Genomic DNA, 25,524 nt, shown 5'->3' with positions numbered 1-25,524 from the left:
AAGGTGGCACTTCCTCCAGCAGGCCTTTTGGCATCTTCATAGTCTTCCCCACAATAATGATTACCTTAAAATTACTTTGTATTACTATACACATACTTCATATTAATGCATCTGTCTATGGTTGGATTGCCCCAGGAGATGGTAAGCTCCTTGAAACTAGGCACTTTGCATTTTTTGATGTGGTATCCTCACAATTGACACTGTACTCTGTTGAAGTTACTGGGACTAATAACAACCTCTCCCCAACTTTTTGTCTCATCCCAGTCTAGACCTCCTCTGACCCTTTCCCCTCTAATTCACATCCCCTCCTGTACGGTGAGTGGTTCTAGAGTGTCATCCCTGTCAGGACACCTAACATCTTGGCTGAAAGAATAAAGCTAGGCATCCTTTTAGATGAAAGATTGTTTTTGATTTCTTCCAGACTTTTCCCAAAGTTTCCAGCCACCTTTCTGCCCCATTGATCAGCTGGGTCACTGAAAAAAGAACAAAAGCTTTGTTCTTTGGCTCTCTTGAAGTGCTCTGCATTGGGCAAGAATAGCAAATCCCTTCAGACAAGTAACAATCCCTAGGACTGGGTGGCTCTCCCTGGAACAAAGTGACAAAACCCCCAATGATTTCTGGGATCATTTTCATAATTGAATGTAAAAGCCAAAAGATGGTATAACTTGTTCAAGTCTTTGAACAGCTACTGAAAGAAATAGGGTTTTGTTTGTTTGTTTTGCTGTTGTTGTTTTGTGGTTTTTTATTTTTATTTTATTTTGTTACAAAAAGGCAATAACATCATTCTCTCTTTGCGGCTGTTCAGTATTGGTTCTAGCAGGTTTTATGTCTACATGGTACACTATAATAACTTACTCCCAAAGATGTCCACTAGTTCTAGATTAAAATGTAATATAATATACATAAAGCTTTATTATTCCTTTAGGTTGTTGTTTTAAACTAAAGTGGAATATTTCCCTAAAGTCTTCCACAAATGTTCACAATTCAGAGCTAAATGCGCTTGCTGTTTATACTAGGACCATTGACGAAATGTGCCTCATAGACCTGTCAAATTATTTTCATACAACTGTTCCTGCTGCATTCTTTTTTTTTTCTTTTCTTTTTTCTTTCTTTTTTTAAACTGGCAAATGTTCAAGTAGCCGGCTGTAAGTGGCAATAATTAGCTACTCTCAGTCCTGCTGATGCATGGAGCAGGTCACTCAGTGCCTCTTAGAGATGGTGACATTTTAAATTACCTGAACAATTCCAGAAGCAATCCTTGGACATAATTAACACCTTCCCTAATTACTGCCAGGTCTAGGCAGAGCTGCTTTTTATTTATGGGATAGCACATCATAGCACATCCTTCACAAATGCTGTTTTCATTTCTGGGTTGCAAACTTCAGATGTGTGGGCTCTATGGTAAAGAGGAGGATCTTTTCTCCTCTTCCCCCCCCCCCACCGCCTGTTCCCTCCCCCCCTCCCTTTTCCCTCTCCCTTCCCTTCGAGTAATCAATGCACTGCTGAATGAGTTCATTTTAATGCACTCAATCATGCCTCTAATGTTCGTAGCTTACGGGCGCAAGCATCAGTAATGCAGGAATGTTATATGGCTTTAGTTTGGGCCATTTCATAAAATATTCATGGAATCAAAAATGTGCATCAAAATAGCGGCTGGGAGAATTACATTTATGCGCCTGCTTTTATGGCAGCTTCACATTTAAACCCATTTGTGTTAATATCTAGTCAATCTTTCTACTTAAAAAAAAAAAACCTAAAATGGTGGAGATCATATACATTCTCCTTTGCTTAATATTTGTTCAAGACATCTGCTGTGATGTAACAAATATCTATAAACTTTCAGCGATGTCGTATAGAGAAAGAGAAGGGGTGAACAAGACTGAGATAATATCCAGAGAGTGAATCTGTGAGTCAGAGCCTACTGTCCTGCTTTTTAGTTTCTGCAGCTCATGTGTTTTTATTTGTGTTTTCTTTTCTTTCTTTTTTTTTTTTAATGAATAGATAGATGAGTTTCCGGTTTTTGTGGGCTTTACCTAAAGTGAAACTCTTCAGTAGTGGTTTTATTTTTTTTTATTTTATTTTTTTTTAGTGAGGCAATTGGGGTTAAGTGACTTGCCTAGGGTCACACAGCTAGTAAGTGTTAAGTGTCTGAGGCCGGATTTGAACTCAGGTACTCCTGACTCCAGGGCCGGTGCTCTATCCACTGCGCCATCTAGCTGCCCCAGTGGTTTTATTTTAATAGGGCACTTTCCTGTAGGTGAAGAACTATAAATACCTACCTATTCCTTATGTCATCTCCATCCAATTAGAAAAATACCCAGGATTTATTCTATTTTCATTTGTTAGGGGAATGTTGTCTCGTTATGAACATAACTGCTCACAACATGTCTCCTCAAGTGTGTTTTATTAGCCTGGTTCACATTTATATTAAGACAGATGGATGATGGATTTGAAGAAGATCCGTGGGCTCCTGTAAAGTTTTGGCTTCATTTTGTCATGGTTTTTAATTATTCCCACAAAAGCAGTTTCTTTGCATAGCTTGGGAAGAATGGATGAGAAATTTCCAGATTTTTGTTTTAAGATATTCTAGCATATTACAAAACCATAGTTCAACAGTGCTTTTTTGTCCACAGCTTGCTTATCACCTTGCTGAGAGATAATGTTGCAAGGTGGATGGAAGGTTGGCTTTGGATTTAGGAAGGTCCTACCTGGCTTCAGGTCCTGTTTCTAATAGCTGGCTATGTGACCTTGGGCACAAGCAACCTGACAGTGCCCTGGGCAATTTTCTAAGACTCTTAGTTGGAAACAAGCTGGTCTGCCTTGGAGTAGGGAATCTGTACTCTGATTCACTCTACCTTTGAAGTCACAAGTTCGGATCTTCATAAATGAATACATAAATAAATACTCTTAGGGGGCAGCTAGGTGGCGCAGTGGATAAAGCACTGGCCTTGGATTCAGGAGGACATGAGTTCAAATCCAGCCTCAAACACTTGACAATTACTAGCTGTGTGACCCTGGGCAAATCACTTAACCCCAATTGCCTCCCTTAAAAAAAACTACCCCCCCAAAAAATAAATAAATAATCTTGCTATTAGAATCCTCAGGTTTCAAAGGACCAGAAGTTTCCATGAGATGGATGGATGGATGGATGGATGGATAGATGGATGGATGGAAATAGATACTCTCAGATTCATAATAACAATTGTGTGAGATTTGTTCCTATTTCCTCAAGCAACATCCTAAAAGACTCTTGTCTCCACATCTATGAAATACTTCTGAATTCTGTTTCCTGATCTGTTTTCTTTCTTTCTGCTCTTATGCCATTGATTTTTCAACATAACCTTCTTGCCTCTCTGTCTTTTCTCATTGAAAGAAAAAGTCAATAATAGGGAAGGAGAAATAATCAAACACTTTTGTCCATGTTACTCTGGTGGATGAGTACTAGAACCTGAGATTCTATCCTGTGTCTTAGTAATAAATTAACTAATTATTGGATTATATATGGACCTATGCAAGTTACATGGTAAAAAAAAGTAACTAAACTGAATAAATATGGGAAAAAATGGGAAAAATCAAAATAGGAAAAAAATCTGTTTTCTTCTAGCTATGCATTAGAACATAAGCTTCTTGGAGACAGGTGCTGTTTTATTTTTTTTTTGTTTTGTTTTGTTTTGTTTTGTTTTATAGCTAGCACCTGGCACAGTGGTTTGTACATGTTAACACTTAATACATCATTATTGAATTGAACTGAATTCTTCATGTCTGCATGTACATATTTCTTTTTTTTTCTTTTTCTTCTTCTTCTTCTTCTTTTTTTTTTTTTTGGCAAGGCAATGAGAGTTAAGTAACTTGCCCAGGGTCACACAGCTAGTAAGTATCAAGTGTCTGAGGCCGGATTTGAACTCAGATCCTCCTGAATCCAGGGCCAGTGCTTTATCCACTGCACCACCTAGCTGCCCCCATGCATGTACAAATTTCTTTAGCAATATGGCAGCCATATTAATGGGCCTTTACCAAATTCCTTCTTATAGCTACACTAATTTAAAAATTTTTTCAATTAGATTTTATTTAAAGCTGTAATCTTATTTAAATTTAACTTTAAAGAACATTATACTTTATGTGATACATTAAGGCATAAGCAAAGCATGTATTCATAAAATTATAATTTTAAATATTACTGCTGATCATCTAATTGTAAATATTACTACTGTTCATTGTTTGAAAAAGAAATGGCAGGTATGATTAGAGAGACTGCTATGAATTGAAATCTATTAAATTTTTTACTTACCATAGCCATTTGACGTAATGTGGCAGAATAATTTGAAGGCTGGTCTTAAAGTCAGTCAGAAAGATGGGGGTTCAAGTCCTATCTCTAACACATACTAGCTGTGTGCCTTTGGGTATCACAACCTCTTAATGCCCCACCTGAGGCAACTCTCTAAGACCATAACTTATAAGATCAATTGGCAGTCAGTATTAATGAAGTAGATTTCCATATCATGAGTTCCCTATCCCAATGAAATCATATTACATCTTAGCAAAACAAAACACACACACACACACACACACACACACACACACAAAACCAGATAAATGTTTTATTCTTTTCATTCCCAAATGTTATCACATTGTAATAGGTAATTCCAGGATTCTAACAAGACCTTGATAGTATGGTTATAGCCAAAGGGCCAAAAGTAATAGATAAGAGAAGAGTAAACAAAGTGTCAGAACGTGGTCACAGATGATGGGGCGGGGCAGGGGGGGTGGAGAAATCTGAGGAAATTCAATGGATAAGGTAGTTATAGACAAAGGGAAGGCCAAGAAAATTTAGAAAATTTAAAATTGTGAGTAGGTCCCTACAACTGGCCACCCAGCCACTGTCCAGTACTTCTTAAGATGCCAAGTTAGAAGAAGAGCAGACTAAGGAAAATAGGGATTAGCCTTAGAAGGGGCCTCATCTAATCTAATTCCCTCATTTTACAATTAAGGAAACTGAGGCATAGAAAGGAGATATTTCTTTTCTGTAACGGTACAAGCAGTAAGTAGCAGGTATGGGATTCAAACCAAAGCATTCCAAATCTAGTTCTATTCCTCCTAATTCATGAGTGCCATCTCTACTACCCAGATCTGCCCTGGGAGTTGAACCAGCTACCATTGTACCTCTTCTAAGTCTTATTACAATCATGAAATGTTTAAAAAATACTAATCAGTCAATTAATATTTTTCAAGTCTCTACCATGTGCCAGTCACTGTTCTGAGTGCTGGGGATACAAAGAAAGGCAAAAGATGGTCCCTGCCCTCAAGTGGCTCCCAGTCTAATGGGGAGACAACATGTAAACGCCTATGTACAAACAAGACATTTACAGGATAAATTGGAGATCCATCGAGAGAGAAGGGAACAACATTACAGGGCATCAGGAAAGGCTTCTTGCAGAATAGGGGATTTTAGATGAGATCGAAAGGAGGCAGGGAAGCCAGGAGACAGAGATGAGGCAGAAGAAAAATCCATACCAGGGAGTTGTCAGTAAAAATGCCCAGAGTCAGGAGATGGAGTGTCCTGTGCAAGGAATACAAAGGAGGACAGTGTACCCGGATTGCAGAGTACTTGTGGGGGGGGGGAGTGAGGGAAGGGGGGTTTGGGGGGGAGTTCTGAAAAGGCTGGAGAGGTAGAAAGGGGCCTACCTATCTATGGAGGATTTTAAAAGCCAAACAGAGGATTTAAAAAATTATATGTGTGTGTACGTGTATATGTACATGTACATATATATGTATATATTAAAATGAATAAATAAATGTTTTATATATACATTCATTTACTTAGCTATCCATATATTCATTCATTTATTTATTTATTTATTTGCTTGTCTATCTATCTGTTCATTTAATTGATTATTGGTTGGTTTGGTTGTTTAAATTGGGTTTTATTCTCTTGTAAGTACTAAGGAGGTCCTGGAGTTGATTGAATGGGGGAAGGGGAGAGATTTGAAAAGGGATGTGATCAAACTTCCGTTTTAGGAAGATCCATCTGACAGCTGAGTCAAATCACAAATACCTTAGAAAATCTTTCCTCAATTCCTCCATTTTACTGATGAGGAAAGTGAACCCAGAGAATGACAGTGTCTTGCCCAAGGTCCAATATCTCTCTACTGGCAAAATCAGGACTAGAACTCGGGCCTTCTAACTCCTAGTTCACTATTGTACAGTTTCCTTCTCTTTTGCGGTCTCTGTCATATTGTGTATTAGAAAGAAAGCTGGTCAAGGTGTCAGGAAATTGGGTTTGAATGCAAGTGCTGGCACTTAACCAGATGTAGGCCCCCTGGCCAGGTTATTTTACCTCCGTACACTTCAGTGTCCTCAGCTGTAAAACTGTTATAATAATGTTATTCACCGTATCTACCTCTCAGGGTTGTTGTGAACCAAGTGCTTTGTAAATCTTTGGGTTCTATATTAATGCGAGTTTATCATTATTTTTGGATCAGGCTTCTAAATTAGGGTGCTCTTCTCTGGGGTCAGAGTTGTTTTGTTCAGTCATCTCAGTCATGCCTGACCCCCACTTGGGTTTTTCTTGGCAAAGATACTGAAGTGGTTTGCCATTTCCTTCTCCAGTGGATCCAGTGGATCAGGCAATCAGAGGTTAAGTGACTTGATCAGGATCACACAGCTAGGAATCATCTGAGTCTGGATTTGAACTCAGGTGTTATTGACTTATTGACTCTATCCACTGTGCCACTGGCGCAGGGTAGGATTGTACGTAATACTGGGGGAAGGACTATAAGGGATGGGAAAGAGAGGTGCTTCTGTGGGATGAAATAAAGCGCTATCAGCAAGCACATGTAAAAATGTCCTCCAGAGGGGACCCTTGAATCCTTAAGGTTACTGAATTAAATTGGATAAATGGACTCCAGCTTTATTGAATTTGGGGAATATTTACTGAAATTTAATGGCTCCTCTCTCATCTTCACCACCACCTTGTGGTTGCTATAAACAAAGATGGAGACGTTCTAATCTTTGCATTTGTGTTGCTTTTCATCTCTATTCGTGTGATCTTGATACCATTTGTGAAAAGGAAATTTCAGTAGGGCATAACTATTTTCATGACCACTGTCTGGATACAAAGATAAATCTCATCTGAGAAAATGAGGTATGGTCTATCTAGACAGGTTTCATCAACCATGATAAAGAATTTCATGGGGACTCGGACAATTTTCTGTACCCTTTGACAACAAAAGGCATGATTGTGCTTTAAGGAAATAATAGTACCAGCCTAGTACATTATAAGTGACTCTTTATTTGGGGAGGAAAGGGCAATTTCTGTGATCAGCATCAGAAATGTGGGCTGCTTATGGTTCAGGGATGGCTTCCTAGAGAATTCCAATTAAGAAATTTCAATGGTTACCACAATTTTTTTACTCATTTACACAAAGTAATGGATGCTAATGAGTAAAATATAATTAGTATTGTGCAGTTGTAAACGACCATACTAGAAAACAAGTTTGCTTACCATTTTTAAGGAATGAAATAGCCCAAGGCCAATATTAAGTATTGGCTTTTCTATGATGTGTTTTGTACATTTGTGCCAAATCTCTTAAGCTTCTCTCAGTTTCCGCAAATAGGGAATGGGGAATAAAGGCTGTTTCTTAGAAGTAATACTTAGTCAGATTTGTTGTAAAGTATTTTGAAATGTTGCTTTGGAATTTCTAATCAATCAGTCCCTTATCAAAAAGCTAAACATTGGAAAATGGATATTTGCTTTCATTATGAAACCTGACCAGTACAAAATGGCAATACTTTCAAACCCATCTTAAGTCATGCTAGCCAAAGTCAATCTCCCGGAGTCTAGCAAATTCAAATGCCAAATTCAAGATCCTATTAGGTTGGCCTTCCCTCCTAGTTGTCGCCCTTTTTACTGCTCATAGGTATCAGAAATTCTTAATCATCTTGCTTCATCTGCCAATCCTGATGGGCTCTTCACCAGCACACCCCTAGTAATTCTCTATCCTCTGGCCTACATACTGTGGGCCTTGAGGCATACACAAAATTTTAAACATGGTAGGCACTGACCAATCTGTATTTATGAATGACTTATGTTCTTCAGGTGAGCTTGCAGAAGCAGCTGAGCATTATGAAATCTTCCATGAAATGACTGAGGGACGGCTATGGAAAGATGCGAATGGCCACACGCTCAGCTCCATGGCCTGTGAAAATCTCCGGCGGATTTACACGATGCTCGCAGAAAGAATGCTGAATGACAAACATTACAAACAGGCCATCTGGACTCTACTGAAAGCTTGTGAAAAAGCCAAAGAAGGTGGGTAGGAAAAAAAAATACATACTCACTCTCCTTCCGTTAATGCACTGTTCCAGGCTCTCCCAGGAGCAAAGTAAAAATTGTCAAGTGTTTGACTGGGTGATTATTTCCAATGAAATTCAAAGACAAATGCCATCAATATACTTCCAAATTTCACTATAAAACCAAAGTGCCTTCTTGCTGACCACAAGGAATCCATTAGTTTCTTGAAAGCTTTATCTCCAAAAATGCCATCTTCTCAGAACAACATTGTAAAACAAGGTGCCTGTAATCAGAAGTTAGGGTCATTTATGGAAGTTAATATTTTTTCCCCTGAGGTTATATATTTTCATTGTACATAAGCATCAGGTAATTATGAAGAGGAAAGAAACTGAGGCTCACTTGTCAAAGGGCTCTCAGTGGTCTTTTCAGTGAAATAGGTTAAGTTTATCTGAGTATCAGTAATACATTTAAGATAAACAGCATAGAACCTATGAAGGTTGATGTTTTATATTAGTAAAATAGAAAGACAAAAGCCCAGGAACAGATTCACATGATATATTAATTCATGAGATTCATGTGAGGGGCTGTGGTGTAAGAGGAAAAAGCAGTAGATTTAGAGTCAGAAATACTTCAGTTTACTGGTCATCTGACCATGGGGCATCACCATCCTTCTGAGCCTTCCTATTCTCAACTGTGAAAGGGGAATGGGGTTGGATGAAAAATTCTCAGAGGTTGCTTCTAGCTTTACATGCTGTGATCCTCATATGTGACGTTAACCTAGAGTCAGTCAATAATAGGGAAGCATTTCTGAGATGGAGGGAAAAAAAAGGTAGAAACTTTCCTCATCTTCCTAGTCCTAGCTCTCGTGAAACCCCCCTTGTTGAAGGGGGGATTGGTATCCCAAGGTCTCAACCTCTATGAGTATCATGCTCATGGTCTCTTCTCCACTCTCACCCCACAACAGAATAATGACAACAACGAGTTTTCCTTTAAAAGTTGATAATGAGGGGGCAGCTAGGTGGTGAAGTGGATAGAGCACTGGTCCTGGAGTCAGGAGTACCTGAGTTCAAATACAACCTCAGACACTTAACACTTACTGTGTGACCCTGGGCAAGTCACTTAACCCCAATTGCCTCACTAAAAAAAAAAAGTTGATAATGCTGCTTGACCTAGCCACATTTTTGTGCTATTTGCACCGGGTACTGGTTATAGTTCTGACTCTGAACCTCATTTTACTTATCACTAAAATGGTGATCATCACATTTGTCCTGCCTACTCCTAGTTATGCTGGGGTGGAGTAGGGAATGCAGTTAGGTGACCCAGTGGATAGAGTGCCAAGCCTGGAGTCAGGAAGACTCATCTTCCTAATTCAAACTGGCCTCAGACACTCATTTGCTGTGTGACCCTGGGCAAGTCACTTCAGCCTGTTTACCTCAGTTTCCTCATCTGTCAAGTGAACTGCAAAAGGAAATGGCAAACCACTCCAGTGTCTTTGCCAAGAAAACCCTAAATAGGGTCACGAACAATTGGACGACTGAAAAATAACTGAACAATAACACTCCTCAGGGGAGTTTGTGACGATCAAGTGAGAGCTTATGTGACTGATTCGTGAATGTGAACTATTAGTATAGAAAAATATCTAAAACTTCATTGAGTTCTGGACTATCCATGATTTAAGCAGTTTTATAGAGTCGCATTTTTGTGGATAGCTCATAAACAACTCTAGATGTTTGTCTAAGAGGCAAAACTCTCATTCCAAACCCAAGGCCGTGTGATATAACAGATAAAGTGCTGACCTAGGTTTGCTTTCTACCTCAGATACTTCCTAACTGCATGACCCTTCTCTGTGCTTCAAGGCCCTTATCTATAAAATTAGGGCGATGGAGTCAACCTTTAAGGTTTCTTCCACCTCTAAATCTATAATCTTATCACCCTATGAAGGGGGAATACCTTCTTTTTTTTCTTGGAGAAAGAAAATAGGAACAAATTCACTGTCAAGAATTAGCTTTTAAAATCAGATTAAATGTATTATTTCCAAAATTTAGGAAACATTCATGCATCATTAATGATACAGTTTGTGAAATATGAGGCATTGTTTGGTTTGCTTTATATAATTGATTATATATTAATATTAAGTCATTAGAGTAAATACTTTTTTGCAGGGCAACAAGGGATAAGTGACTTGCCCAGGATCACCCAGCTAGTAAGTGTCAAGTGTCTGAGGCCGGATTTGAACTCAGGTCCTCCTGAATCCAGGGCTGGTGCTTTAGCCACTGTGCCACCTAGCTGCCTTTAAATGTCTTTTTTGAAGGTGATGACTCCATTCCTTTTTGAATTCCATTCTGTGTTTTCCTGATATACTCTACATGCTCATTACTAGGGACTTAATTTGGGGGAAGTTCACTGAATGAAATTCTTCAGGCCTTTTAACTGTTCTTGTTGTTGTTGAGTCATGTCAGTCACTTCTGATTCTTCATGACCCCATTTGGGGTTTTCTTGGCAAAGTTACTGGAGTGCTTTGCCAGTTCCTTTCTAGCTCATTTTACAGATGAAGAAACTGAGGCAAACAGGGTTCTGTGACTTGTCCAGGAACACAGAGCTAGTAAGTGTCTGAGGCCAGATTTGAACTCAGGTCTTCCTTATTCTAGGCTGAGCACCATTTTTATCTGTGGAGAAGTATGATTAAAACTGTTTGGGCCAATCCACAGGTGAAGAAAGAATTCTGGATTTGCAGTCAAAGGAGCTATTTTCAAATCCTGACTCTTCTATTTAACTCAGTGATCCTGTGCAAGATATTTAACCCATCTGCGCCTCAGGTTCCTTAACTGTAAAATGGAGGAGTTAGACAAAACAACCTCTAAGTTCCCTTCCAGCTCTAAGTTTATGAGCCTAAGAAAAATCCTAAAAGGTTCTCCTTTTTACTTCAACCTTTTTTAAAACAAATAAATATTTTGGTTTTCAGAATGCTTACCACTTACTTGTAAATGGATCCTGAACACCATAACAGAAACAGCCCCAAAAAACATAATTGCAGGACTAATAGAACAACAAAACAATGGATAAATTAAATTCCATTTTTAGCTTTGCCATTCATTATTTGAACCAACAGTACAGCATTGCTTCTCTTTCCCAAAGATTTTGGTTTCAGGGGAATTAAAGTAATTAAAAGACTTTGATTCTATGTATGTGTAAATAGACTCTGAAATCCATATCCATCATCCATCCACATTTGAAGTTTTCCCAGGTGTAATGCACTCAGATCTGAAACACTCAGCCAAAGACCAATGAAGAATTCTTTTCTTTTTCCCCTGTACATTGGAAGATGATGTAAGTGAATTCTGGTGTGGGTGAACTTCTCAGTCTGCTAATATAAAAGAAATCATGACTAAACACTACTTGCTGAATGTTGGTTGTGGGAAGGATGGTTAGCTCATTCATGGATTATCCATTTTAGATACAATGGGGGAAGTCCGTTGCTTAACTAAGGGATCTACCTCAGTGACGATACTAAAGGGCCATCCACAAATGAAATTGTGTTCTGACTTTACCTGAGAATAAATAAAATTTCATAATAGGAAGAAAAGCCAGCCGTCACTTCCTGGACCGAAACTTCTTTTTTATTTTGAGGTTTTTCATGAATTCATAGTCATAATTACATTAGTTAGGCTGCATTCATGTCAGGTTACATATCAAACTACTCAGAGGGCTCACAATGGACTAATTTTGAGAAGTCAGACTCACATTGGACTGAACCTTCTGATCATAACATTAAGCTTTCTTGAAACGGTTCCTTTTTGAGCTGAATATAAGCAAGTGGATATCATCTTTGCTAATAATTCTTTGTTGTTATTGTTCAGTCGTGTCTGACTCTTTGTGACCTCATTTGAAATTTTCTTAGCAAATATCCTGGAGTAGTTTAACTATTGCCTTCTCTAGTTCATTTTACAGATGAAGAAACTGAGGCAACCAGGGTTAAGGGATTTGCCCAGGGTCACACAGATAATGAGTGTCTTGAGATTTGAACTCAAGTTTTCTTGACTCTAGGCCTGGCACTCTATCATCCACTGCAACATCTATCTGCCCTTCTTGGCAATGTTATCAAGTGCTGTTGATTAACTGTTAAATGACTTGCCCAGGGTCACACTCAGCTAATGTCTGTCTCAGGCCATAATCGAACTTAGGTCTTTAGTGACTTCAGTTACCATCTTGCTGCCTCTAAATTTTACTACATTTGAAAACAACCACAAAGTCTATTGTGTTCATACCATTTCTTTGAAGAATATGTTCATTTTGTCTAATAATAATAACAATAGCCATAAGTGACTCTGGGCAAGGTCTTTCTATGAACTTTGGTTTCTTAATCGGTAAAATGGGAACAGTAATATCTGTACTCTCTGCCTCCTGGGATTGTTGTGAGGAAAATGCTCTATAGGCTGTAAAGTTATAGAACTTTCTAACCTTTTTTGTACAATGGTCTCCTGTAGTAGCCCGGTAAAGTCTATGGGCCCCTTCTCAAAGCAATATTTTTAAATGCATAAGATAAAATATGTAGAATTCAAAAGGAAACCAATTATATTGAAATACAGTTCTCAAACTATTTTTTTAAAATTATTCATACAGTTCTGAAGAACTCATGATAAAAAATGCTATCCATCTCCAGAGAAAGAACTGAGGAACTCTGAATGCAGACTGAAGCATACTTTTAAAACTATCTTTTCCTTGCTTTTTTGTGATATGGCTAACACGGAAATATGTTTTGCATAATTTCACATGTATAATTGATATCATAGTGCTTGCCTTCTCGATGGATAAAGGAAGGGCAGGAAGGAGGAAGGGAATTTGGAACTCAAAAAAAATTTTTAAGATGTTGAAAATAAATAATTATTTTAAAATACAATAAGTTCACAGGCCCCAAGTTAAGTGCCTTATGAGAGAGGGGAACAACAATTATTACTGTTATTAATAATAATAATAATAATAATAATAATAAAGTCTAGCTAATATTTCTATCATTCTATAGCACCTACTATGCACCAGACATTGTTTTAAGTACTTTACATGTGTAATTTAAGATTCTAAATATGGATTCTAATCTGTTCCTCCAGTTTTGGGGGAAACTGACTAAAATCACTGATAAAACAAGTTTAGGTTTTTAAGGGTTTATTGAAAAATAGAAAGAAAACGATTGAGAACAGAATTCCAACAGCCTGGCATTCCTATCTTTCCTCAAATTTCCTGTGAAATCCTCTGCCGCCACCATCACCATCAAGTCAGGAACCCAAAAGCCAAGAGCTCTCCGAGCAGGCCCTCTTTCCTCCTTCCTGTCTCCTCCCAGAAAATAGGAGGCTCCTCAAGTTGATTGGCTGGTAGCCTTGATAGACAGCACCCATGAGCAAACGCCATTTCCTGACGCCAAGGAAAAGCCATATGGCCTTGCCCTCTGAGGCATTTTCCTCATGGCGGAGCTTTCCCACAGCAAGTCTCCAGTAGGTGGCATCATTCCAATCATTACATACAAATGTTATCTCATAATAGCAATGATATAAATGTGGCTTTTATTACCTTAATCATTTCTTTGGATGATGTGGCAAATTTCCTACATTTTCTTTTTAGGGGGTGACAAAAAGATGGAAGGAGAAGCTGCCTTTGCTTTAGGCTTAGCGTATCATGAAGCTGGAGATTTCGAACTGGCAAAATCAGTAAGTACAGCAGAAATTGTTTTCTTACATTTTCTTCCATAGCCCTACTTTCTGCTAGGTGCCCTGCAGAAATGCGGTGAGCTGAGGTTGAGGGGTGAAAGTGGAACATCAATACACATTACATTTGTATGTAGGGTTGCATATTTCTACATTCCTAAACCATTATCATCAAACACATGAAAGCATAACAATAATGGAAGAACACAATCATCTATTTGACAGCCCCACCCAGTTGGAGTGGAAATGAACTCAAGTGCCAATAGTGGTTGATAAAGGAAGAATTGCATTTGGGTTAGGATTGAGAACAAAATGTGTAGAGAGGAGAGGCTTCCTGGCATTCACGTCACAGGTGTTAGGCAATGGAATGGGCAACAATGAAATTCCTATGATGCTAGCCTAGGGGAGCTTCCTTATTCATAATCCAAGGCAAAACCATCCCAAAAGTCTGACCACATCTCATCTTTTATGACCGTGGTTGTTTTGTTTTGTTTTGTTTTAAAGAACCCCTAAAGAGATTTGATAACAAAGGCCTTTTGATTTACCACAACTATTTATTCTAAAAACATTTTCCAATTTTTCTTTCCCTCAAAAAAAAAAAAAACCACAACACAACCTTTCAGACTTTGCATACCATCCAATTTCTTGACTTTCTCATTAGTGAGTCAGATAATTATCTAATCTAGGCAGGTCACTCATCTTTTCCTAAGACATAGTAGTTTTGGTTTTTTCCTTAGTACCCTGAGAGAATTAGCTGATTCAGTAGGTAGAACCTGGGGCTGGAGTCAGCAAGACCTGATTTCAAATTCAGTCTCATATACTTACCGGTTGTATGACCCTGGGCAAATCATTTAACCTCTGCCTCAGTTTCCTCAACTGTAAAATTGGGGTAATAATAATAGCACCTACCTCCCAGGATTGTTGTGAAGATCAGAAGAAATGATATTTGTAAAGTCTTAGCACAGTACCTGGTACATAGTACTAGTATATAGTAGTTGCTTAACAAGTGCACATTTCTGGGGGCAGCTAGGTGGTGCAGTACATAGCACTGGCCCTGGATTCAGGAGGACCTGAGTTCAAATCCAGCCTCAGGCACTTGACACTTACTAGCTGTGTGACCCTGAAAGTCACTTAACCCTCATTACCCCAACCCAAAAACAGAGTGCACGTTTCCTTCTTGCTTTAGTGTTGTCTCAAAAAATGTCCACCTTTCTTCCTTTTTTTTCATTTAGTATATTATAAGCAACATGAGGGCAGACTGTATATCTTCTTTTTATCCTTAGCATGGAACACAATGCCTTGTATCTCAAGAAGGCATTTTTTTTAAATTTACTGAATTGAATTGTTGAGATGTTTAATCTCCCCAAAATAAGTTTTCATTGGCTTTCTTTAGGTTATTAGAATTGACCTCCTTAAAATGAACTTTCTTGATGTTTATCTCTTTCCTTCCCATCTCACTTCAAAATTTTAAATGTCATTAGTTTGTGGTTAATATTGCCAGAGTTTCTCCATAATTATCACTTTACCACAATCAATGAAAATTCACTGTTGTAAAGCAAAATTAGTGATTGTCCATAAGGTGCTTTGCACACCTTAAACTATCCATCTGCTGGATACTATTGTTATTATTACTTTAATTATTTGACCACTGAGACATGGGATTTGGTACCAAGTAAGTCAGATAAATTATTGCAAATGGTATATAGCATCTGGGAGTACCCCATCCCCAATTCATAGAGAGAGTTACCCAGAGAATCTCACCCCAGGTTCAAGATATTCTAAAGGACTGCATCATGAGCCCCTATTTATCTTTAATAGTCATTTAGTGGACTCAATGAATCAAGCACAAAAGCATTTAAAGAAAAAGCATCGTAATAAAAGTAGCGATAAAAAGTTTTCTTCATAAACATATAACGTAGTAATAGAATACTATTGTGCTAATGATAAGAAATGACTAGGGGGCAGCTAGGTGGCGCAGTGGCTAAAGCACCGGTCCTGGATTCAGGAGCTGAGTTCAAATCCAGACTCAGACACTTAATACTTGATACTTGACACTTACTAGCTGTGTGACCCTCAGCAAGTCATGTAACCCTCATTGCCCTGCAAAAACAAAAAGCAAAAAAACCCAAAACAAAACAAAAAAACAAACAAAAAAAGAAATGACTAGCAGAATGCTTTCAGAAAAACTTGGAAAGACTCATGTGAACTGATGCAAAGTGAAGTGAGTAGAACCAGGAGAACATATTTTATGATTATCAGTTGTGAATGACTTAGCTATTCTCAGCAATAAAAGGACTCATGATTAAAAATATTATCTGGGAGCAACTAGGTGGCTCAGTGGATAGAGTACTTTCTGTAGAGTCAGGAGAACCTGAGTTCAAATCCAGCCTCAGACACTTGACACTAGCTGTGTGACTATGGGCAAGTCACTTAACCCTGATTGCCTCACCAAAAAAAAAAAAAAAGGAAAAGAAAAGAAAAAATGAAAAAAAGAAAAGAAAAGAAAAAATGTTATCCATATTCAGAGAAATAATTGACAGAGTCTGAATGCAGATCAAAGCTTACTTTTTATTTTTCGCTGTCTTTCTTGTTTTGGGTGGGGGAGGGGGGAGGCTGTGTTTTCTTTCACAAAATGACTAATATTAAAATATTTTTGCATGAATGCACATTTATAATCTATATAAAATTGCTTGCCTTCTCAAGAAGGGAAAAGAAGAGAATTCGTATTCAATTTCAAAAAAAACATATTAAATATGTGTACATGTAATTGAGAAATATTTAATGAAATAAATAAAAACATATTAGGGGGAAGAAAACAAAACCATGACATACTCTCCCACTAATACAGACACCTCGGTGGAAATAGTTGATAATCATAAGAAAAATTTGTGGCATGGTGCATATATAGGTCACATATGTTTGCCAAGGCGCATATATAGAGAAATATATAAAGGGCACATGTGTAGCCAGGGTGCATTGTGGAGGAGCAGCTCGCAACTCTGATGCTGCAGGACCTTCTAGTCTGGTACTGATGTCTTCTAGGGATGTCATCATGTAGCTACAGATAGGCTTGCTTCCCACTAAATTCCATTGACTGTGTTTCCTGGGCTGGCTGCCACACCTTTGGATGCCTACCCTTTCCCAGACGTTGCTCTGTTAGCCATATTGTCTTTAGCAGACACTGGATGCATGGTCTCTGCCAAGTGCTTTCCATAGGACCCATGGTCTCCAATAGATATGTAGTCTCTGCTGGGTGCTGCCTCACTTATCACAGTGTCTCTGACACTTGCTACTCAGCCCAGCATATCCCCACTGGGCATGTGGCTGAGGACTTCCTTTTTGCTTCAAGCTTCCAGTGTGACTGGTGCCTTATCATCACTTATTCATCAACTCTTTTTTTGTTGTTGTTTTTTCCTTTGTGGGGGAAATGAGGTTTAAGTGACTTGCCCAGGGTCATACAGCTAGTAAGTGTCAAGTGTCTAAGGCTGGATTTGAACTCAGGTCCTCCTGAATCCAGGGCTGGTGCTTTATCCACAGTGCCACCTAGATGCCCTCTTATTCATCAACTCTTGAACTGATATCTAAGACAAGGACTTTTTCTTCTTTATCTCAGACTTTCTATGCAACATATCCTATATAGATATATTTTCCTGCTATCTCTCACAGTTAAAAGGAAATTCAACCACAATTCTCTTCTGAGACATTTCTTTTCCTTTGGACCTGCCTCATTATGGATCCTTCCTATATCATTTAACCCATTACCCATATGCAAATAGAACTCATCTCTTCCTTTTCTACATCAATCTGTATTCATGAATCCACATTGTTCCATTCTATAAAATATTAGTGAATCATTCCAGTGGCTCCCTGTATGTACCCAACTGGTTGCTTCCCTCCCATGCTCCAGTAGATCTGTGATTTCATCAATGGGCTCCTATTACAGATAGCAACTCATCAATGCCTACCCTTCCTATGTAACTCTGATTCATATCTTCCCATAAATTGTTCACAAGAGGCCAACCCAACATACTTGGAGCCTTCACTGAATTCTTGTCCATGGGTTGGCCCCTCATTCTTCCTAGATGACCTGCACATCTCTTCTTTCTGGTCATACTTTTCTTTGATGATATCCTTTATACTGATATTCTATGATATTTTATCTGATCAATTGAGACAATAATTGGAAAGTACTAAGCACAGTGCCTGCCACATGGTAAGCTCTATAGAAATGTTAGCTGCTGCTGCTGCTGCTGCTGTTATTATAGCCTGGTTGCACCCACCATGCATGTCTCCATTGCCCTTTGAGTGGTCTTCACTTTTTAATTTTGAGAGATTGTAGCATTTCATGACCCACAGACATACTATCATTGGAAAAATATCAGTGTTAGACTAATAGATGCCACCCCATGAAGAAAAATTAAATGCAACAAAGATATACCCATTCATCTTTCTTCTGAATTCTTTCCATCCAATTTTCCCACTGTATAAAACAGTGGAGCCATCTTCTATTCACTCAGTGCTCATTGTGTTCTTTGTTCTATCCTAAGTAGAATGGAAGGATTACAGGTTACAGAAGTTACATGTTATCTTGACAGAGTTGACAAGAAAATTAAAGTAAGGTGTGACATGTTCTTCGTTGTTCACAGTCCGTTCATCTTTTATTTCTATCAGTTATTCCTGTATAATTTCTCTGTTGTTAGCTACTTATCGGATCTTATCATTTGAAAAGTTTTCCAATAGTTTCCCAAACTTTACTCCATTTCTCATGAGTTCTTATCCTTTCCCTTAGTTCCTGCGTTCTATACCACCCTGAACAAACCACTTTAATATCTTTGTGCCTTAGTTTCTTTCTCAAGGATGATAGTATCCTGGAGATAATAATAGCATTCACCTCACAGGTTATAAAGAGCAAATGAGTTAAGTAACATATATCAAATATTTTGCAAATCATAAACACTGAATAAATGCAAACTGTTATTACTATTGTAGTTATTCAAAATATGACTGTCACCTTTGTCATGCTAACTGTTATTATTCTTACTATTTTTACTGTGGTTCTTCAAAGGGAGATGACTTTGTCAACTCTGTCACTACCAAATCAACTAATGAATATGATCTCTGCTAATAAGAAAGATCGGGGTCTTCAACTATTCAGGATATAGGTTGAAAGAGAGTTTCCAAATTACGAGTTATTGTAAAAAAAATGCATTCAATACTATGTGGAAGAAACCTCAGTATTCTTTTCCTTGCTGGTTAAATAATTAACATCTGACCTGATAATCACAGTGAATAAGAGAAAGCAGAGAACTGATTTGTTCTAGAATTTGTTCCCTACTAAAGGAGGAGGGTTTTTGTTGTTGTTCAGTCATGCCTAATTCTTCATGAACCCAATTAGGTACGTAGGTTGGTTGGTTGGGTGGGTGGTTGGTTGGTTTGGCAAAGATACTGGAATGGTTTGCTATTTTCTTCTCCAGCTCATTTTACAGATGGTGAAATTGAGGCAAACAGTGTTGAGTGACTAGGGTCACACAGCTACTAAGTATCTGATGCCAGATTTGAACTCAGGAAGATGAGTCTTCCCCCAGATTTGAACTCAGGTCTTCCTGGCTCTAGACCTCACACTCTATCCACCTTACCACCTACCTGCCCCAGTGGGGAAGGTTTCAGAGATTATGAAAAGAAGAAACATTGACTAAAACTAGCAAGCCTGCCTGGTCAGTGACTTTTAAAGTGAGAGACTATCTGAAGACATCAGTTCCTGGGAAAAGAAACTCTCTTTGGTTGTGATCACATTAACTCATCACATCATGCAAGTCAAAATTCAAAATTCCAGAAGAAAAGGACCCTTCTGTGCTGGTATTCTTTAGATGTGGGAAAGGAAAGACTGAAGTATAAGATTAAATGTTTTGTCATTAAGGCTCAGTCAATATAAGACCAAATTTGAAAATTCAGTGGTGACCTTTGATCTTAAGTGTTCTTTTAAGAAGAGGGGAGATTTCCTTAGTACTTCACCTATAAATGTAAATGTGCTTACTATTGGGGCAGCTAGGTGGTGCAGTGAATATAATGCTGATCCTGGAGTCAAGAAAACTCATCTTTGTGAGTTCAAATCTGACCTTGGGCAGATACTCACTGTGTGACCCTGAGCAAGTCACTTAACCCTGTTTGCTTCAGTTTCCTCATCTGTCCAATGATCTGGAGTAGGAAATGACAAACTACTCCAGTATCTTTGCCATGAAAACCCCAAATGGGGTCAGCAAAGAGTTGAAAATGACTGAACAACAAATAGCTTACTACCATATCCAGCCTACTTGAAAATTGTAAGGATGTCAAATTTATTCAATTATCAAGGTTGTTAATGAATTATTGGTTTTTTAGCATTCATCAATAATGAAAGACAGCATGGTCTGGTAGGGACACACCTGACCTTGGAGTCAGGGAGATGTGCATTCAAGTTCAACCTGCCATATACTTACTGTGAAAGCATGGACAAGTTATTTAATCTCTCAGTACCCACAGGAAATTTTTTTAAGACAACACATTTTACAGAAAAGTTGTCCATTTGCATCTAGGATGGAAGTTTCAACACTGGGAGCCCCATATAACTAATGAAATCATAGATTTGGACCATAAATAATAAATAATCCTACAAGAAATTATATTGCCAACATAGCCATTTTATTCACTCACTTAGTTCTATAGTACAGAACTTTTAAAAATGCATTTTAGTTTAATAGTTGCACAAAACAGTACTTCCCCTGGTTTCATTTCTTTCTGGGTAATACCAAAAGTAGATGATATCACTATAATGCCTTATGGTTACAGATGTCTTACAGACATAATCTTTTGATCTTTACAACAACCCTGCAAATTAAGTGGCACAAATATCATTAACTTCATTTTGTAGATGAGGAAAGTGAAGCTCACAAAGGTTGTGAACTACTCTGGTTCACACATGAAGTGACAGATTCAAGACTACAAATAGAGTCTTTTGATTCCAGGTCCTATGGCCATATGCCAAGCTTCAGTTTATTATTTATTAGAGTATATCTGCTAATGTGCTTATCTCCCTAACATCTGGGGATATTTTTAATGGTGTTTCTAATATCCTGAACTGCTGGAGAAAATCACAAATTCAAATCTTTGGGGAATGAACCTGTTCCTGATAAAGCTATGTTGGATCTTGACTTTCTTTTTTTTTGGTGAGGCAATTGGGGTAAAGTGACTTCCCTAGGGTCACACAGCTAGTAAGTGTCAAGTGTCTAAGGCCGGATTTGAACTCAGGTCCTCCTGACTCCAGGGCCGGTGCTCTATCCACTGTGCCACCTAGCTGCCCCAACTCTTGACTTTCTTTCCCAAATTGTCAGACCCATTTCCTCCATAATATATGTTAGAATTTTTCCAGGAATTTAAGTCAAGTTCACTTACTTATAGTTTATAGTCTCCATTCTTTTCCTTTGCAGCATCTTCTCCACTCTTAATGATTTTTCAAAGATCATAGTCTCAGCAATTACAATCACCTTCCCTCCAAAATGTGTTATCCCTCCTATATTTCCCATTGCCGTCCATCACCACCAACATCCACATGGTCCCTCAGGCTTAAAAATTCAGTGTCATATTTGGCTTCTCTTCTCCCCTTGTCCTGCTACATATAAGTGATTGTGGAGGCCTATTAAGCCTTTCTACTCAATATCTCTCTTGTCTTTCTTGCCTAACGGTCCCTGGTAAATAATTACAAAGGCAGGGTATGAAAAGAGGTCCATTGACTTCAGATCCAATACTTTTCCCACTGTACCACATGGCAGACTCAGGTTTGAACTACAGTTCTCTGGTTCCAAATCCAGCACTTTTTCCTGACTGCCACCACCTGATTTCAGGACTTCGTTGCCTCCTACCTGAACCAGTGAAGTAGGTCTCCCTTTTCCCGTGTCATATCTCTTTCCTTTCCTTCCCACCCTACATACCACTCTCAGAGTAATCTTACTAACGCACATGTCCAATCATCTCATGCCCTTGCTCAAAACTCTTGAGTAAAGTCCATTCTCTTTACCCTGGAATTCAATGCTCCCCACAATTTGTCTCCAACCTGCAGGTCCTGACCTACCACCTGCTACTATCTCCATATACCCCCCCCCCACTCCAGCCAAATCAATCTACTTTTTGTTACCCAAACACAAACCTAGCTAGACAGAGACAATTGCCGACCCTTTCCCCCCCCAAAAAGATTCAAATCACATCATCTTGGCATCTGATTGAACTAAGTAATCCCTTGAAGAGACACAAAAATATCCACAAAAGGAAGCCCAATCAGTGCTCTCCAATAACACCATGGCTTTATCACTGTGACTAAAACCCTACCTTACTCATACTTAACAGATTGAGAGACTGAAGAGTCTAAGAAAAAAAATAACAGCAGCTATCTGTTATTATGATTCCCATTAGAAATTATCAAGTGGAATTATCTTCATTTGTATTTAAAGGTTGTTTACAGATAAAGAAACCAAGGCAAACAGGGTTAAGTGTCTTGCCCACTAAATGTCTGAATACAGAAAAAAATGAAATTATCACTATGTTCAAGGAACTTACATTCTATTATTTTTCTTTCCAATTTTTTACTATTAAAATAGTATTGCTTGTGCTTATTTTAGTACAGTTGGTTCACTTGACCAGTAATGCAACTGCCAGTGTGATCACTGAGATAAAGGATACGAATAATTTTATAATTTTGTTTGCATAATTCTAAAGTGCTTTCCAAAATTATTATGAAAATGTTCTTACTATTATAGATTTGTGTGAAATCTGTGAAAATACTGGATGTCTGACTTTTTTTTTTTTTAGTGAGGCGATTGGGGTTAAGTGACTTGCCCAGGGTCAGACAGCTAGTAAGTGTCAAGTGTCTGAGGTCAGATTTGAACTCAGGTCCTCCTGAATCCAGGGCCAGTGCTTTATCCACTAAGATCCCAGAGAGTTCTTTAACACAAGAACTTGCAGATGAGTTACTCATCTACTTTAGTGGAAATTTTCTTGCCTGTGTGAAAGCATAAGTCTAGACAACAAACAAAAACCAAATGCTGTTTAAGATGATGGTCTAAACCTATTTTCTGCCAGACCCTTATCCAACTCTACCAACAGAAATTGTTAAATAGAAAGTTCATTTCCTGGTACTTTATGTTCTTGTTTTTGTCCAAGACCAGATTGAGATGATTATTTTCTTCTAAGTGTTGCTATCTAACCTATTCAACTTTTCTTTTTTTTTTTATCCAGAAACAGGTAGGTTTGTGAATTACCACCTATAATATATTTAAAGGTCAAGTAAAGCTAACATCCTTTCATTCCTACTTCTTTTCCATCATATCATTAATTTTTCTTGACTTTTATTCTTCCATATCAATGTAGTTGTCTAATTTAATAAAGTCTCTCCTTGATAACTTAATATAATGTTTAATCTATAGATAAATTGACATAATTATATCCTTTTAACTCTATTGGCCCAACTAAACCAAGATCTTTTAATAGTTTTCTCCTTAATTCGATTTTCCTTTATTTCACTGAAATTTATTTTAGAGATATACATGTATAGGTCATATAAGTCCTAAGTGTGACTTGGTAGGATATTTAATGTATTTTGTTATTATCTTAAGTAGAATTTCTCTTTTTATCTCATCTTCCTGGTATTTATATAGCAATATAGAGAAACTGTACTGTTAAACATTGTTATCTATTACTTGGAAAAAGGCATAGATGATACGCTCACCAGATTTGCTGATCTGCTCATTTGCTGATTACCAAGCTGTGAAGACTAGCTAACATGTTGGTTTACAGAGAAATCCAAAAAGACTTTTACAAAAGAGACAGACATTTTCTGTAAAGGGCCAGATGGTAAATGTTGTTGGCTTTGCAGACCAAAAGGCAAAGTTAAGGATATTATGAATTCAATTAACAAGAGAAAAAATTCAAAATATAATAATAATATGGAATTGAGTATAATTTTTGTAATACTAGTCTACTAATTAAAAGAATAGAACTGTTTGGGAAGGGGGTATAACATTTCACTTGGCTGGGGTTCAAAGTTAATGATCCCTATTACCAAAATTGATCACAAATATTCATTTGTTACCTGATATATAATGAGATTTTACATATTTCATCCTCAAAAATGTCTTTCCACACAAATAGGTACTACCAAATACTGATATTAATCCATAAGCATATAATTTTAATTGAGCCAGAAGGCTAAGTATTTTAAACAAGTTTATTTTCACTAGATGCATTGATTCAGTTGTTTCATTTAAACATGATTTAATTAGGGAACCATTAATAAAGGACTTTCCTTGCTTGGCTAACAAATGGACCACTTGGAAAGTTACGTTGGCTAGAGGCTCATTTTTACTTTGTATTTTTGTCAAGAAATTATGCTGTAATGAGATATCCTCTTTTAAACTTTGAAATTTTTCGGACCATTGCTTTCCTGAGAGTTACAAATATTGTGATGAGTGCTTGGTCTGGTAATGTCGATGTAGATTATATTCTTTTAGCATAGCTACAGTGTTATTGCTTAATAAAACCCGATACTTTGCCATCTAATTTGGTAACAAAATAATCCACCTCCCACTGTACCTTATAAGCACAACTTTCAAAGGCTCCCAATTTTGATATGAGGGATATGCATGGGTAGTAAAAGTAAATAAAATGTTGCAGTAGAGTGGCACTTTACATACTCTTGAATTACAACTGCATTACTACAATTTGTACCATACTGGATAGTAGTGCAAAGTGATGAGACCACACACCTACTGTCTCTGTCACAACTACTTGACTCAGCCCTTGTAGTATGAAAATAGCCATAGACAACACATAAATGAATGAATGTGTCTTGTATTCTAATAAAACTTTATTTATGGTACTGAAATTTGAATTTCATATGATTTTCATATGCCATGAAATATTCTTTTTTATTTTTCTACCACTTAAAAAAAATTAAGTTCTTAGCTTTGTGGCCTGGATTTGGCCCAGGGATTGGTTTTTGCCAGCCCCCGGACTAGGATGGTAAAGGGCATTAAATCTGTATCCTGTAAGGATTGGTGGAAGGAAATAGGAATCTCTTACTTAGAGAAGAGGAGATTCATGGGCCATGTCATCCGTATTCAAATGTTTGAAGAACTGTCTTGTGTAGGGAAATTAGACCCATTCTGATTGGACCCAGGGGACAGAACCGGGAGTAATGAGTGAAAGTTACAAAGAAACAAATTCCTAATCACTACAGCTACCCACAAGTGAAATGAGCTGCCTCCAGGGGTTATGGGGGTTCTCCCTCACTGGAAGCCTCAAAACAAAAGTGGAATGACCACACCTCTAATTGAAGGGCTGGTCACCACTGGAAGGTGACCAGTTGGGTAGTACCACGGAGAGAATGCTGGGCCTGAAATTAGGAATACTCCTCTTCCTAAGTTCAAATCTGGCCTCAGACACTTACTAGCTGTGTGACCCTGGTCAAGTCACTTCACCCTGTTTGCCTCAGTTTCCTCATGTGTCAAATGA

The 25,524-nt window shown here is 37.9% G+C and overlaps 1 protein-coding gene across 1 annotated transcript in view; it reads left to right on the top strand.

Annotated features, from left to right (window-relative positions):
- TTC29 (tetratricopeptide repeat domain 29) overlaps positions 1-25,524 on the top strand; it is a 249,965-nt gene that overhangs the window by 76,372 nt on the left and 148,069 nt on the right. The window contains exons 7-8 of the mRNA XM_043971929.1: positions 8,096-8,308; positions 13,904-13,989. Of these exons, the coding sequence (XP_043827864.1) occupies positions 8,096-8,308; positions 13,904-13,989 (299 nt within the window). The remainder of the gene's footprint in view (positions 1-8,095; positions 8,309-13,903; positions 13,990-25,524) is intronic.

This window comes from Dromiciops gliroides, chromosome 6, assembly GCF_019393635.1.
Source record: "Dromiciops gliroides isolate mDroGli1 chromosome 6, mDroGli1.pri, whole genome shotgun sequence".
Classification (NCBI taxonomy): Eukaryota; Metazoa; Chordata; class Mammalia; order Microbiotheria; family Microbiotheriidae; genus Dromiciops; species Dromiciops gliroides.
This window is presented reverse-complemented; position numbering and strand designations above follow the sequence as displayed.